This window comes from Emys orbicularis, chromosome 9 (genome assembly GCF_028017835.1).
Source record: "Emys orbicularis isolate rEmyOrb1 chromosome 9, rEmyOrb1.hap1, whole genome shotgun sequence".
NCBI classification, from domain to species: Eukaryota; Metazoa; Chordata; order Testudines; family Emydidae; genus Emys; species Emys orbicularis.
In genome coordinates, this window is record NC_088691.1 from 85,284,445 (window position 1) to 85,301,266 (window position 16,822).

General features: G+C 40.5%; 2 protein-coding genes across 2 annotated transcripts in view; one reads left to right on the forward strand and one right to left on the reverse strand.

The window, feature by feature from the left end:
* The window catches only part of IFT80 (intraflagellar transport 80), a 165,796-nt gene extending 163,080 nt beyond the window's left edge, over positions 1-2,716 (reverse strand). The window contains exon 1 of the mRNA XM_065410998.1: positions 2,633-2,716. The gene's annotated coding sequence lies outside the window, so the exon portion shown is untranslated. The remainder of the gene's footprint in view (positions 1-2,632) is intronic.
* Positions 2,717-3,223: 507 nt separating this feature from the next.
* The window catches only part of SMC4 (structural maintenance of chromosomes 4), a 102,426-nt gene continuing 88,827 nt past the window's right edge, over positions 3,224-16,822 (forward strand). The window contains exons 1-5 of the mRNA XM_065410309.1: positions 3,224-3,345; positions 5,547-5,742; positions 6,884-7,062; positions 7,678-7,869; positions 9,926-10,102. Coding sequence (XP_065266381.1) covers positions 5,613-5,742; positions 6,884-7,062; positions 7,678-7,869; positions 9,926-10,102 — 678 coding nt within the window. The 5' untranslated portion in view covers positions 3,224-3,345; positions 5,547-5,612. The remainder of the gene's footprint in view (positions 3,346-5,546; positions 5,743-6,883; positions 7,063-7,677; positions 7,870-9,925; positions 10,103-16,822) is intronic.

Consider the following 16,822-nt stretch of genomic DNA (forward strand, 5'->3'; position numbering starts at 1 on the left):
GCTGCCTATGAAGCAGCTGCAGAGTGCACTGGGGAATTAAGCATGAGCAAGAATGACTGTGTGAGACAGACAGGAGAATGAGCAGGAAAACGAGTGGGTTACAGGTGGCTGAATGGGAACATTAGAGGGTTTATGGCTAGGGTGACCAGACGTCCCGATTTTATCGGGACTGTCCCGATATTTGCTTGTTTGTCCCGCATCCCAACCAATGTTAGGTCGGGACACTGGACAAACAAGCAAAGGCTCTGGAGCCCGGAAGGGCTCGCGTCCCGTCCCCCCCGCCCCTATTCTGCCCCCTCCTTCCCAGGGCCGGCTCCAGCATTTCTGCCGCCCCAAGCAACAACAAAAAAAAAGCCGCGATTGGCGGCGGCAGTTCAGCAGCAGGTCCTTCGCTCCTAGAGGGAGTGAGGGACCTGCCGCCCCCGAATTGCCGCAGGTGCCGCCCCTCTCCCTTGGCCGCCCCAAGCACCTGCTTGTTAAGCTGGTGCCTGGAGCCGGCCCTGCTCCTTCCCCCATTGGCTCCCTCCCCAAATCCCCGCCTCTTCCCCAAGCACGCCATTCCTCCTCCCTCCACAAGCGCTGGAGGGAGGCCCTGGAGACGCAGGGGGAGCGCGGGGCCGGGGTGAATGAGAGTCCGGCCTGGCCCCAAGCGCAGGCAGGACTCAGTCGGGCGGTACCTGGAGGGAGAGTAGGGGGGCGGCCCGCGGGGCCAGGCGGTGGCTGTTCTCCCCACCTGGGCAGCGGGACTCGGGAGCAGTCGCGTCTGGGCTGGCTGCCCAGCTGCTGCAATCCCGCGGTGGCCCCGGGGCGGAGGCATCGGCAGCCCAGCCCCGTTCGTTCCTCTGCGGGACCCGAGCGGGACGGGGGGGCTGGGGCCTGCTGCCCCCACTCCGGGGCCGCCCGCGGGATTGCACCAGCTGGGCAGCCAGCCCAGACGCGACTGGCCAGGGGCTGGGTGCAGCGTGCGCGCTGCTGGGTCCCGACAACAGGCCCAGGGGGTTCGGGCCCGGGCGCCAGAGCCGCAGCCGCCGAGCGCCATGGCCGCTTCCTCTGGCCGCGGCAGTAGGAGCTGCAGCAGCGGCTGCTCCCGAGTCCCGCTGCCCAGGTGGGGAGAACAGCCGCCGCCTGGCCCCGCGGGCCGTCCCCCTACTCTCCCTCCAGGTACCACCCGACTGAGTCCTGCCTGCGCTCGGGGCCAGGCCAGACTCTCACTCACCCCGGCCCCGCGCTCCCCCTGCGTCTCTGGGGCCTCCCTCCAGCGCTTGCGGAGGGAGGAGGAAGGGGGGGGGGGCAGTTTGCTCTGCCGCCATTTTTTTTTTTTGCTCCGCCCCTGCCCCGATATTTGACCTGGTCACCCTATTTATGGCAAAGAAACAGGGATTTGAATGAAGGATCTCTAGGGTGAGAGACCAGTCACTCTGCATAATCCTGCTGTCTTAGCTCCCTGATACACCGAAGAAGCAGTGCTGTGGGGACAGATGCACCAATACTGCAGCACAGAACTGGGCTCTCCCCACTGCACCCCCATCTCCTGCACAACTCCTAGTCCCTCTACCCCCCAGAGCCTTGTGACATTCCCCAAAATCTTCACTTAACCCCTATGCTTCTCTAAATCCCACCACCCACTTCTGCTCACCCACTCACACTCCCCTGCCCCCCCCCCTCCATTCATAGCATCTTCCATTCATGCCCCTCCCTCCAGCCAGCCACATGCCACAATTTTCCTTCTGGTAAGTTACTGTTGGGACCCATCCTAGGAAAAGGTTACAGTAGTAAACACTTTTCATCATGCTCTCACCAGGCAAGTTAGAGGGACCAACAAAACAACCCTGCCTTTCCCCCTCCCTCAGGCAGGTTGTAGTGGGGGATCGCTTAACACAAACTAGGATGGAGTGAGTGTTCCCTCAGCTCTTTCTTGACCAGGCTCCCCCCTCCCACTTTCCGCAAGGAAATTATAGTGGGCCGCCACTCCAGAGGGATCACTCAGTGGTTTGAGCATTGGCCTGCTAAACCCAGGGTTGTGAGTTCAATCCTTGAGGGGGGCATTTAGGAATCTGGGGCAAAAATCTGTCAGGGATGGTACTTGGTCCTGCTGTGAAGCCAGGGAACTGGACTCAATGATCTTTCAAGGTCCCTTCCAGCTCTATGAGATAGGTATATCTCCATATAACTCCAGACCCTGCCATTACAGGAGTAGAGGGCTTCCCCCTCATCCTCTCACTTCCCCAGGACAGGTAACTGGCATAGGTGCTGGAATTAGGGGTGCTGCCACACTCCCAGGCTTGAAGTGGCTTCCATTATATACAGGGTTTACAGTTTGGTTCAATGGCTCTCAGCACCCCCACTATACAAATTTCTCCAGCACCTCTGGTAACAGGGGGAAGCCCCTCCAGCTCCCCTTTTGGAAATTTACCTGTCCAAGGCAGCTGGTCGGTCTAGGGGTACAAGTCTCAAGCTGGGACAGTGAATGGGCGTGGAGAACCCTCTCCAGGGCAGGACCCTGTTGCTAGCACTTGGGCTGTCAGTTGCTCCCAGACCCTCACAGATTTAACAAAAGCTTCCTCCTCCCCAGTTAAGGGCGCCCTAGAACTCCTGATACGGGGTGGGGGAAGCAACGAGCGACACCACTTACTAATCTCTCAGTCCTCTCCGCTCTGTTAGCAAACGTTGCAAGGAAGCTGCTCTGTCTCTATAGCTACTTCCCGCGACATTTCCCACGCTTATCCCCGCGCGAGACTTCCTCACTCCCCCGTCCACCTAACGGACCCTCCCAAGCCAGGTGACAAATCACTGACGTCATCGGGCCGGCCTGTTAATTAATATATTTTAAAAAATATATTTATTATAATTTTATATTTTAAATTTTTAAAAAATATATTTATTCCTTTTTTAGTTTCGTCCGCCATCGCCCCTCAGGCCGTTACCAGGCAACCAAGCTCCTCCCATTGACCCACACTATCAGTTAAATTAGTAGGATTTTTTCCTCACTTAGGCGCCTTTAAGTACCGTTCTTTTCATTTACTTTAAATTAAAAATTACCAAAACAATGTAAATGTTTTTATTTTATTTTTACCCCGTTCCGCGCAGTAACGGAAAACAATATGGCGCCGGAGGGTTTTTTTTTTTTTCCTCCTTTCAAACCTGTGGGAGGCCGACAGCCGTCCCTCTCTTTACCCAGCATGCTCCGCGCGTTTCTAACGAATTTCGGTTCGAGTTTGGAGTTTGGGCGCCATTTTCGAGTGTAGAAGCCGCCAAGCTGCAGCAGGCAGGAGCCGGCCGGACTCTCCAGAGCCAGCGTCACCCGAAGTCTTGCCGGGGCAGCTCGCCGCCTGCTCCGCGTACGAGGTACCAGCTCTGCCCGCTGACAGGACTGCGAACCCTGGGGCGGCTCGGCAAGCAGCGCTTCTAGCAAAGTGCCTAGTAATTTATCTGGGGACAGGTGAAGCTGGGGGGCTCTCTTCTCTGTAACTGGAGCTGGGGGACCTCCCCATGGAGCCTGCCTGGGGGGTAGCTGTAGATTTCCCTACGTAAGCTACCCTGGCGGGTGGGGAGCAAGGGGCGGGGGACTTCCCCCCCTTTCTTTTCCCTTCCCCCCACCCCTTCGGGGGAGCGAAAGGCGGCGGCGGCTTCTTTTCCCACGTCTTTAATCTGCAGCCCCGCGGGGTGGGGCGACTGTCCGACTGCCGTTCCGTACCACCACCAATGTAACTGGCCCTTCCCGAGCACGGAGCGGCACTCCTCACGCGTAGAGAAGAGTGGTGTGATTCTGTTCCTCGGGGCGGCGACCTACCATCACCAGCAGTATTATATCTACCGAATCATGGGTGGGGGTCCATTGCAACCTATGGGAGAGAGCGGATTCCCCGTTGTATCCTTATGGACCTATGGGGACCCATTCATCAGATACCAATCACTGGAGGAGAGGCGCAGTAACAAGTTTGTGAGGCCTGATTTTAATCTGTCTGCAGACTAGGGTCGTCTTTGTGATTGTGTTTTCAACTACTTCTGACAGTTATGCCCTAGGGAAACCCCTATAGACCCAGACCAAGGGGCTATGGGGAACTTTAGGATGACTGGTTGCTTCCAAAACAATTCTGAGGGAAATGCGCAACACAATCACTGGTCGCTGACATCAGTTATTGCCCTCACATTGAATATTTTCCAAATGGGGGAATCTTCTTGGTTTTTAATTTCCCCCCCTATCGCAATGAGACTCACACTTGGCAGCAGGTCCGTAAGTGTTGCTTTTAAGAAACACCTTTGATTTTACTTTTTTTGGGCGGTGGGTTTGGACATAAATACCTATTAGATGATCAGGGAGTAACTGGGGTAAATGATTCATGCTTGGCAAGGTGATTCAGATTGAGATGCGAGGGAACTCAGATTTAAAAGCTGATGATAAATAGTTATATTGTAAATTACTCTTAAATCTGTTTTCAGTATTTTTGTATGATTAACTACCCTACTCAATTTGAATTAACGTTATTAAAAAAAATCCTATAGGACCTAGTCTTTAAAAAAAAAAAAAAAACAGTCACGGAGAACGGGCATAGACTCAAATTGCCTTAAAACGAATTCTCCCTCTATCTTCCACCCCCAACCCCATCCCAACCCCTATTGTCCCAAATGAAGGACTCCTGTGGGTTGGGACTGTAGGTAGGTCAGAAAATGTCAAATGATTGGTACAGATTGTAAAATGACTTTCCAACCACGTCCGTTTTTTATCTTGTCTGTTTTTCTCCAAACTAAATTCACCACTTGCTGTGATAGAGTAATTTAGACTTTTTGAGGAGAATATTTTACTAGTTCAGGCTTCTTGCTTTTCATCTTTCTCCTGAGCTGCTTTCTATTCTTGCTTTTTTGGCAACTGCCTTTATGTGCCAAGTGGGGACTTTTGTACTGTTTTTTTTCCCCTTGATCAAGCATTAACATCAAATCTACTGCTGATACTTAATTTGCTTTTTGTTTGGTGTGCTGTCTTTGAGTGTTGAGCATTGCCAATAGTGAGCATTTAGCTACATTTTTGGGAAACCGTTCAGTTTAATGTCCTTTGGACTAGAGACTTTCTATAGAGTGGAAAGTATCTGAGTATTATTAGATTGGACTACTGAAAATACTTATTAGAAAATCTTAGGTGTGTGTGTATATTATAAAAGTGCTTCTTCAAGAACATATCTGCTTGGGATGTTCATTCAGTTTATTACTGAAATGACACTTGCCAGCAACATCATAATTATTCTTTATCTGAATATGGATGTTACGTTTTAATGCTGCCACATCAGAATGTGTCTGTATGATGGGTTTCAATAGATGGATGTCCTCTACTGATATGTAAAAGCCAGGGGGATAAAGCTACCAATTTAAGGGACTTTAAAATATGGTGACTAAAGGCTGAGTTTTAGTTTAGTTGAAATCCTGATCCTATCTTTGAAATTCATATGGATTTCACTTAGTAGTAGTCATTTTGGATACACATGCACAGTTATAGCCCTTAACGGGTGATACACCCAGCACTTGGGTCATGGGGTTTTTCTTGTTTGTGTTAGCAAAGGAGACATATCCCTTGGGTAGTTTGATTGCTTGGAATCGGAGGGGAACAGCCAACAGAAATCATGCCAAGCAAGAGGACCAAAACCTCCACTGCAGCCCGTCAAAAAGGCAAAGAGCCCTTGGAGGAATCCACCAGTGATATGGAAGTGGAAAAAGAAGCCGACACATGCATCAGTGAAGCATCTCAGCAAGGTGTTTGTTTGTTATGATTCCGATGTACCAAGCATGTAAATGTAGTGATATGTCTTCATGATAGTATCTTGCTGAACTTAAGGCCACTCCAGTTCAGATTCAGCTTCTATCTAGGAAGGGATACTATAATCTTTTATTTTGACAAGTTGAATTTAAATCTGATTTTAAAACTGCAAATATGGCTTTGAAAGAGTTAAAGCATTTGCATCGGTGTTTTAGGTTAGGTAAAAATGCTGTTGGTAGGCAATGTTTCTTCCAACTAAGCCTAGATTTCATATTCTTGCTACGTTGTCTAGTACTTCCGATTATGGTAGCAGGATTATTTTAGCTACAGATGCATCCCGCAGTATGGGATTTCTTGGGCTGGAATAAGTGGCAGTGACTTGAAATTCTTCTTAAAATAAATGACTTTTAGGCAATTACTCATTACGTATTAAACTTGTGTTAGAATTGATTTTCTGCTGGAAATAGCTGTAGAAAACTGTTTTTAGGTAGCCATGAATGTGATGTTATTAAAGTAAGATGTTTGATAAATGGTTAATATGTGGAAAGTGATGTCAGAGTTGTCTACTTAAAGAAAAAGTTGCTTTTAACAGTTGAAAAGCTGTTTTATTTAAAACTATAATTGAAATCCAAGGGGCCAGTTTGTTTTCGTAACAAACTTCCTGCCTTTCAAGAGTAAGTTGTGCTGTCATTACAGTTTTTCAGGGCATTGTTCAACCATCCCCAAATCTCCTCCTCCTTACAGTGTGTGTGAGCACGCCTGAAATGTGGCTGTCCAGTTATTAATTAGAAAGACTTTGCCCATTTGTACGGATTTGTAGGCTTTTTAAATGTAACTATTGTAATTTCGCACTGCCTTGCAAAGTGTTAGAATAAGCATTATGTAATAAAACAGTAACCCCACTAGTGAACGGATGGGACATCTTAAGTGTCTACTTTCTAAAAAATTAGCTGCTTGGAAGAAAGGTGCTTTAACTCCACTTACGTTCAGTTTTAATAATTTAAAGTGAAAGTATAGATTCCTAGTTTGTATAGAAGCAAATTTTTGTACTTTTTCTGCTTCAAGTAGGCTTTTAGAAGGTCTCTCTAGTCATTGAGACATTATATAGTTTTTTCTTTTTATTTTGGATGTTTTTAGCAGCTTCAGATGGGGTACTTGATAATCGAAGTTTAGAAGAGATTTTGAGTAGCATCTCTCCTCCCCCACCTCCAGCAATGACCAATGAAGCTGGAGCTCCTCGCCTCATGATAACTCATATTGTAAACCAGAACTTCAAATCCTACGCAGGGGAACAAATTCTGGGACCTTTTCATAAGGTATTTTTCTATTTTAAGTAACTTCTAAACTGAAGTAAAATTTTGTTGTGTCTCTAGTACTCCTTACAGTACTGTGAACACAACTTATCAGAAAATAACTTCTTATTTTATATATTTATAGTGGAAGAGTGAGAATTACTTTAATGATGATACTCTAATTTTATTTAAAGGACAATAGATTACTTGTAGTCAAAGTGTAAGTTTTTGATACTGTACCATGCTTGAATTAGAAGTAAACTACAACTTAAGCATATATCGTCTTTGCTTTATTTGATTTACTGAACAACGTTTAGGGGTTAAATCACAAATACAAGAAAATTATGTGGTTAATTATGAACTTGTTTCTTTATAAACCATGCTTACTGGGTACAATATAGCTTTCTGACTTTACAGAATAAAACTTAGAAATCTGTGCTAACCAGAGGTGTATTTTATTCCCCCCTTCCCCCCCGCTTCTGCCCCCCCTCCCTGGGCAGTAAAAACCAAGCTTCCCAATAGTCTGCAATTTCCTGCACTAGAAATAACAGTATTTTCAGCTGTCCACAAATGAAGTAGATGAAGCAAATTGGCTAGTTTCTATTGTAAATTTGAATATTGTTTCTTTCTGTTATGCAGCGTTTTTCTTGTATTATTGGACCAAATGGCAGTGGAAAATCCAATGTCATTGATTCAATGCTTTTTGTATTTGGGTATCGGGCACAAAAAATCAGATCCAAAAAGCTTTCTGTGCTGATCCATAATTCTGACGAACACAAGAACATCCAGAGTTGTACTGTGGAAGTTCACTTTCAAAAGATTGTTGACAAGGTACGTATTCTTCTGTTTAAAGAAAAAATATGCTGAGGCTTTTTTTTATTAAGGATTTGAGAATTTAACATTTTACTGTCTTTCTTAATGTGGAACTAGCTTAGGATGAAAAACTTTCCCATGTGATCGGTTTACCTTTATGAAGTAGAATACTTCAAACTAACTGGCTGAAAAAGTACACAACTTCAAGGAGATATGTTTTTTGTAGTGCTTAATTTCCACTTTGAGTAGACATAACTTTTCATTAGAACTTCTGGATGACTAGTGATTGATAATACATTATTTTAAAGTTGTTTAGAAATACTAAACTTTATTCTACCGTCAAGTCACATGAGAAATGTTTTTATTTATATATCTTTATATATCTATATTTATAATACACACACACACACACTCTAGGGTTGTGTGCAACTGATTTCATTGATACTTTTTTATAAGTCTAAAATCAGATACACAGTGTTCTAAATTGTAACATGAATTATGTAGATTTTTTTAAGATTTGAGGATTAAAAACTGAATATTTTTACACTTATCAGCCCTAGATATTTTCTACTTCAATATCAACTTACAATAGCTTAAAGTTGACGTTTTTATGGTGTATACACACTATTTATATCACAGTACATTATCAATTTAAACAATCACAAGACTTTCACCTAAAAAGACTAAACATTTTCTGAAATATTAGGGATAAAATGTCGATATGACCTTCATTTTGACTGAAAATTAAAAATTTAAAACATCTATTTTGCTTTCCACTTTACTTAGTGCGAACTTTTATGTTGTATTGTTGATTTATTGTTACTTACAGCTTGAGGGAACATTTTACTTAAAGGATTCTAATATTTTTCAATAAATTGTTCAACATTGCTGAAATATTGACTTAATTGTCCAAGAAATGTTTGGAATAATTTTGTGCATGCAACTGAAGAAATAAAAAAGGGGAAGTGTACTTGCTTTCTGATGTAAATTATAAAAAGCTTATTGAAAGTCAAAAGATTTTAGTTAATAGATTACCAGAATATATAATTTAGGCAAGGGTATTGTAAAAACAGACTCTTCATGCATTTTAATTGAAGCACTGTTTGTCTGCATTAAACTATATCTAAATACAAATAAAAATTTGACTTGTATTTATATTATACTAGCCTGTCCAATAATTAAATTTATTGTGGCTTTCATTTGTATCTGCATAATACCTCGAAGCTAATTTCATGAAGTAAAACAAATTCTGAATGGATTTGATATTAAAGGTGATTGAATCTGGGAGGGCTAGTCCATTAAAGTGGTAGACCACTTTCTTAAATTTTAGAACTACTGCGTTTCTTTAAAACTTACTTTTTAAAAATAAAATTTGATGTCAGTTTTGTTGTATCTATTGCTTTCAGGTAAAGCAAAGATCTGACTAGCTACAAAAACATTTTATTTATATATATATTTGTTCAATGTATCCGTTTTTAATGTGTGTCATTTTTTGTATCTTCTTATTTGTACAAGGCTTCAGAGCTTCAGAGGCACTTAGCTAAAGTAACAACTCTTCCTTAGCCCCGCAAAAAAAAAAAAAAAAAGACTTTAAATTATTCAAAAATAAGACCGCAATTATGTTAAAATACTCAAGGCATCCTAATATAAAGATTAAAAGAAGAAATAGCCTCTTTGAATTTGAACAAGGTTTTTTCTTTTTGATATGCATGGAGAGTGTAGCAAGAAAAAAAATCTGTCATTAGATGCTAAACAGAGACTATGGTGTTTTAAAGCAGTAGCTGGGGTGAGAGGAGGGAGAGGCATAAAATTAAGGCCCACTCAGTTTAAACTTGTATAGAGTGCTTCTATGCTGTTTTCAAGGCTGTTTTTGGAAGCAAAAACATTGCATGTTTAGTGAGGTGTGCACGCTCTAAGATTTATTATACACTTCAATAGAACTGGGAACCAGGGTACAGTTGCCTTGTAAAAGCCTGAACATGAGGGTAAAACTGCACTTAACAGTGAAATCTGAAGTAAGCTGTGACTTTATACTAACAATTGTTTTTCTGGTTTTGTTTTTTCCTCAAAACAGGAAGGGGATGATTATGAAGTCATTCCCAACAGCAATTTCTGTGTATCTAGAACTGCCTACAGAGATAATTCTTCTGTCTACCACATCAGTGGGAAGAAGAAAACATTCAAAGATGTTGGTATTCTGCTTCGAAGCCATGGAATTGACCTGGACCATAATAGATTTTTAATTTTACAGGTAAGTCTGATTAGTTCTGAGTCTAAAAATATAACTTTTCTTAACCTCCTAACAAGTAAATGTGTCTAGGTACTTTGATTCTTGTATTTGAGGCCTTAAAGTACTCTAGCAGCACATCATGGTTTGCATGCTCTAGCAAAAATGCGAATCATTATTTGCTGCTTTGGAAATTTAAGGAAGAGAAACAGTTGAAGATACTTCTAGTCCAAAGGTTTGTACTGCTGAGTGTGTTCCTGAAATTTGGATGAATAGAATTGCTATACTTGTTCCGCCCTAGCAGCACGTAAATATTGGTGTAGTAAAGTAAATCTTAAACCCCAATATTATTGTGCTGCTTAAGCGTGGCAGAGATTCAGCAACTTGTTTATCCTTTAGATAAGATGCATCAATACTGAGTCAGCTCAAATGTGAAATAATTAGAGATTTGTCTACATAGCGTTTTATGACATTGAAATGTTTTTACTTCAATAGTACATACATATTGAAATTAGATAGCCTATATAGACTAAAAGCAACACAATCCTATCATCACATTAAGCATGCTATTCTTTACGCTTGTTTGACAACTGCAGAAGATGGAGTTTTTAAAAATACACTTTTAAAGTATTGGGGTACATAAATCAGCCTTGCACAATTAAGTAATTAAAGCTCACAGCAAACCTCATTCAAGCTTTTTAAAAATGTGGGGTTTTTTTTTTTGTTTTTTTTTTTTAAAGAGCGAATTTGGCATTCCTGTAACTTATTTCCACTTCCTGGTTCAAAGGTGAAGGGGCTGGTGTCCTACATTCACCATTTGAGACAAAGCCTGCAAAAAAGCATCCAGGGCTTCCTAACTTAAAAATAATTGGGCTTCCTGCAGCGCCTATTGGCCAGGAACAGTGAACCGCGGCTACTGGGAGCTGCGGGGGGGAGGGGGGGCGTTCCTGTGGATGGTCAACGTAAATAAAATGTCTCGCGGCCCGCCAGCAGATTACCCTGATGGGCCGTGTGCCAAAGGTTGCCGATCCCTCGTGTAAGGTGTTTTCTCCAGTACTTGGATGAAGGTGGGGAAATATCTGGGAAAGAATCCTGCCAAGCATAGTTCTTTTTAATGTAGGTGGCTTTCCTTCCATTCCTCTCTCCCACCCCCACCCAAAAAAACCAACCCTCCATCAAATATTTTTATATATTTGTGTGTGTATATATATATATATATATGTATGTGTGTGTGTGTGTATATATTTTCAGAATTAGTGAAAACTCACCTATTATTATAGTAGTCCACTGGACTACCAAAATAAAGTTATTAGAGGGGAGCCACCACGTATGAGTCCCACTGTTTTCATCTGATGATGGGAAAGGTAGTGAATGTTGTGTAACCAGCATTAGGGCAGGGTGGTGGGTCTTTCTTCCCTGCTCCTCCTCCTCTGGCCTTGTGTGGGCGAAGTACTATTGTTAACTGTGCAGAGGAACCAGAGGAAGATGTACCAGATTTCTATGCAAATAGTCTTTCTCAATAAAGCAAGTCCATTTCCCTGTGCAAATGTCTGTAGAACTCTGCTTCAAAAAATGCTGATGATTAGTTGACTCAAAGGGCATGTGAACTGATAACTACCAATGGGGGAACATGACAGTCTTGAATATTTGAGGGCTGGGGATTATAGCTAAAAATATTTTATTTAAAATATGGCTCTCCACATGATTAAGCATTTAAGGTATGTTCTGCTGTAATTTAAGAATCAATAAATAACATTTCCACTTGTGTTGCTACTTTTCTGTTATAACTGAAACTGGACTTAATATATCTCTGTTATTTCAGATTTAAATGAATTGGGTTTTTTAGTCCAATTTTAAGTGAATACCACAAATCCTGACCCGCTAAATATTGTGCTCATTCTGAGGAGAGGGCCCAATACAATTTTTAATTAAGGGGTCTGGGCCAGCATATAAATTTAAGATATATACTGTTGTCTTCATTGATAATGGTGAAAGTTAAGCTGTGGATTGAGAAGTTTGTATAAAGATCAAAGGCAGAATATAACCTACTTATAGTAACTAAACTTAGTTATTCGGTACCTAATTACTGGATTCAGTATCCCTCAGTACAAAAAATACCTACCTTTGGACTACCTCTATTTCTACTTAGTTTTCTTCTTTCTCTTTTTCCTAATAGATTTAGGTGCCCAACTTTAGGCACCTAAATTTTAAAATTTTAGTCAAACTAAATGGAACTGAATTAGTATGGTTCTCTCTATCAGGTCCACTTAGTATTGTTTGCTATTCTGAACACACTTGAAGCACAACCTCTAAAATAGCCTCTCTGCCTACAGTCTTCAAAGAACCCTGTTTTGTTTTGGTTTTTTTGGCCGAGGGCGAGGGCAGCAGGAGCAGTACCATTTACAACAAAGAGCCCTTGTCAAAAAGGTTACTCAGGTATTACACCCTCTAATAGTTTCTAAAAGCTTTGTTGCAAAAATTATTCTCCTAAAACTGGACTTGACAAATATATTTTGGTTTTAAACCTTTGAAAACTATTTAAAGACTGGCTTCAGTTGGAAAATTAGCAACATTTAAGTAGGGGGAAATGTTACTTAAAACTTCAGCACCGCATACTTTAGATTTTTAATAAAGTTAACTGCTATGAAATATTAGGAATTTGGGGGTAAACATTTAAAATTGTCCAGGTGTACCTTTCAGATGTTCCACAGGCTATCTAAAACTATAATACAAAAATGAAATTTGTCATTGTAAAGCTTATAATAAAAGTATACCATATTGTAGAAAAGTCCAGCATCTTGTTGTTGGGTTTAAGATAATGTGATTTTAAAATATTACTGAAATTGTGATGTGAAATGGTTATCTGTAAACCAGCAAATAAAACTAAGGTTATTTTTTAAAACTTCGCTTATAATGGTAATGCTATGAATTTGTATGTAGAACAAGAATTGAGTTAATTTGTATTTGTGGGTTCAATGTTCTGGCTACAACATGCTAAACTCATGGAGGAGGTGGCTGTACTTCTTGTTACTCAACAATGGCTCCTCCAGACAGTGGTTAGCATTAAGCTTGAAGGGCCATCTTGTTTACTTCATTTTTGCTGGAATGATGGTGGATGTGACTAAAAGGAATACTAACTAAAGGGGAAGGACTTCTAGAGATCTGTCAAGATCATAGACTTCCCAGGGATAGGCAAAAACACTTGAATGTGACCAGCAAATGGGGAGGGGGAAGAACTATTAAGATTACAATTCTGCTAAATGACTCCAAGATGAGAGAGGCAGTTCAGTACACAATTAACTTCAATCTCCTCTAAAGAAGAGTGGGAAAATCCAGCCCTACAGTAGATAGCTGGCTCCTATTCAGTTACTTTCCAGAATAATTTCTGCTAAATTGTTGAAGTATTAAAAGTAAAAATACTGTGAGATTTTCAATAGGTTTTCTCTAAGGTAGATTGAAAGTTATGTGCTGAACATATCCTCTTATGCTGATTATTTAAAATATACAATTCTGATCTTGATAGGTTTTTAATTCTAATATTTTCAGATAACCTTTAAGCAATTTTAAAGAAAAAATATAGTCCCTGTAGTTCTAACTGATTGGAACAACATTCTGCAGTGTATTAATAAATTTTTAGCCAATGGCAATGTATTTTTGTCTTATGACAAACTTTTGCTGGCAGCAGTCTTAATATATTAAAATCTCCTTTCACCTGTTGGCCCATGGAAATATTTTAGGAATTGCTCTTATTAGTGGGTTGGGAGACTTAGTGGTTGGGGGAGCAATTTGCTTTCCAATAAGGAAGCAGGTTTGTTTGTTTGTTTTTCCTCCACTTTTAGGACAAGTTTGTGAGCAGTGGGTAAGATTAATTTTACAAAATGTCTTTATTGCATTTGTTTTAATCCATATGAAAGTTCAATTCCTATATGTAAAATGCTCATAAGCAATACATAGATTTATTCGAGTGAGTACTAAAAGTAGTTTATGCTACTGCTGTGTTAGTGTTAATGCTTCATGCTGAAGTGAACCCAGTGCAGTGGGATATGATAATTGGTGCCTCTTTTATACTTCCAGTATTCTAAAACCTAATGTTTAGAGGTCACTAAATTTTTCATTAGACTTCCATGTCAGACAAAACATTTCTCCAAAAAAAAACACTTTGTTTTGAGAAATCTGACTTTTTGAAGATTAATACACATACTTATTGTATATTGTCTTATTTTAGAACCTTAGACTTCAAATCTTTCTCAGTTATATTCAGGGAGTGTCATCTGATACTTTTTATTGGATTTGTTCAGAATCTGGCTTTGCAGATCATAAAATCTTCATTTGCTTACAGTGTTACTCTTTGTAATTAGCAAACTTGTTGAACACTGGAGAAGTGAGTGTTTTGTGAGTTTTTATTTCAGTGTGTCTTATTAAACATGGGTGTGGGCAGACTGTACACTTTGCGACTCATCTAGCTATTCATTAGGACAATAATGGAGAAGGATTAGTGTATTTAAATTGTGTTTTCTGGGGGGGGGGGGGGAATTATGAATTATACAGTCAAATGTTGCATTTTCTTGAGATTGTCAATCTCTGGCTTGGATTCCAAAACTAAAGACACTGAGTGTAAGTCTAACTTAAGGAATCATATTTAGCACAGAGCTGAACAGGATGTTCTTGAGAGAGCTTCCAAAATTACAGTCAAAATATGTGTAAATAACATTTTAGCAAAGATAACTTTTAAGTTGGAGCACTATTGCATTATGAACACATAATTATCCTATACAAAGTTCAGCTATTAGTGTAACCAGCTAATTCTGAATTTCTCAGCTTTGGGCAAATTAGGGTGTCATTGAAAGTTTCCTATACATGTGCATCTATCAAACATTTTGATTAAAATTCTCAAAATGTGTATCTAAGATACTTACAGGACTTATTGATTATTTTTCTCAACCCACACCCAGTAATGCTTAATTATATGGGGAATCTACTGACAGAAATTATAAGGATGGTTTCACCAAGTGAATTTTTCCTATTTGGCATATATGGAGAAATTGCAGGCTAGAAAATGAGACATGCAAGACTGCAAGAAAGAAACCCCTACAAGTATTATTTTCCCAGTCCCATCCTGTTAATAATAGACTTTGTAGGGGTTTAAACTCAGAGCAGTGAGAGACTCCTTTGCAAGAATGGAGGGGAGAATAAGGTAGCATTACTTATCAGGGTGCATAATATGTGGCCTGAAAATTCTGTGGAATTCAGTTTCTTGATTAGAGCATTTTTGCTTGAAAAAAGCATCTCGGTTGAAAATGTGGGGTTGAACAGTGAAGGTCAAGTGTGGCTGCCATTATAAAATTCCATTTTGAAAAAAGCATATCCAGTATTTACATTTCTAGCATTAATGATTTTTCTCTCTTCCTTCACCTTGTCCCTTCACTCCCCACCCCCACTTAAAAATTGACGTCTGTTACATAGAAGAAGCAAAGAAATTGAAGGCATTTCTTGCTAGCACAATCAACACCATAGTGGAAGAACAACTACAAATGGAAGGGGAGATGAGACAATAGAACAAGTGTGCAAACTATTATTTGGAAGACATTAATGGTTTACAGCTCGGGGGCTGAGGGGGGGCTATATCAGATGAAGCTGTTGTCTCAATCTATTTATAGGAACATAAAAAATGGAATTAGATGAACAATCTGGTATGACGTCTCTGTAGGTGGCCAGTATTGGATTCAGGATTGAAAATTACACTGGCTTGAGACTTTGCCTGGACCAGTAAAAGTCCATTTGTAAGATAACATTCATGTCTGGTCCAGCATCTTGTGACCTGCCAATTCTCATTACCTTCTTGCCTCTTTCACTTCAGTCCTAAAGTAACTTGTATTGGCTGTTGCAAAAAGCTGCAGCCAAGACTAGTAGTTACATCATCTAAGGCTTTATTTCAATTTACGTCTACAATTTTAAGCTTTTAAAGCATTTATGTATGCGGTACTCCTAGCTCTAGTGCGTCTCAAAATGGCAGTTGCTAAAATCAGGCCAGAATGGAAATTCAGAGATGAAAAGACATGGAATTATGACTGGAATTATCTGACTCAAGTATGAGTGTCACCAAACTTGTTTTTAATAAAACCTGCTCTTTTACAAAGTCAAAATATTAAATACTTCTGCAAAATATAAACTCTATATCTCTAATGTGGTTTCTTCTCCCAGCAAATCTAAGGGGTCACTAGAGTTTCCTTCTGCTGTTGACTACATAAGCAATTCCTGTCTCTATACTTAAGAGGAGCTACAAGGGGGAAAAAGTAAGTCATGAGGGTTCAATTATGCGAAATACCCATTCAATCAATAACTCCTCTTGCAGTGCATGAAATGCCTTAATGAAGCAGCTGGATATAAATTTTTGAGGATTAATATCTCTCATCCTAATCATGACTCTACTGTGCTTGATACTCCAAGGGAGATGTACCACTATAGGCTCTGCCTGTAAATAGGCAGTTTTGTCTAACCTTCCATATTAACATTCTCATACAGGAACTGAAAGGGGAGCTACTCTTTTGATCAAGCAAATCAAAGTCATTTTTCCTTTATGGGGCAACTGGAGTCTCACACCTTAGTCCCTGCATTGGGCGGTTCTCGTTTTTTATATTAAGCAGACCTCCTTTTTTTAAAGGAATTTTAAATTAAAAAAATAATAATAATTACACCTAGCATGTGATGATGTAAACCCACCATATAAATATGCAAGAAAATAAT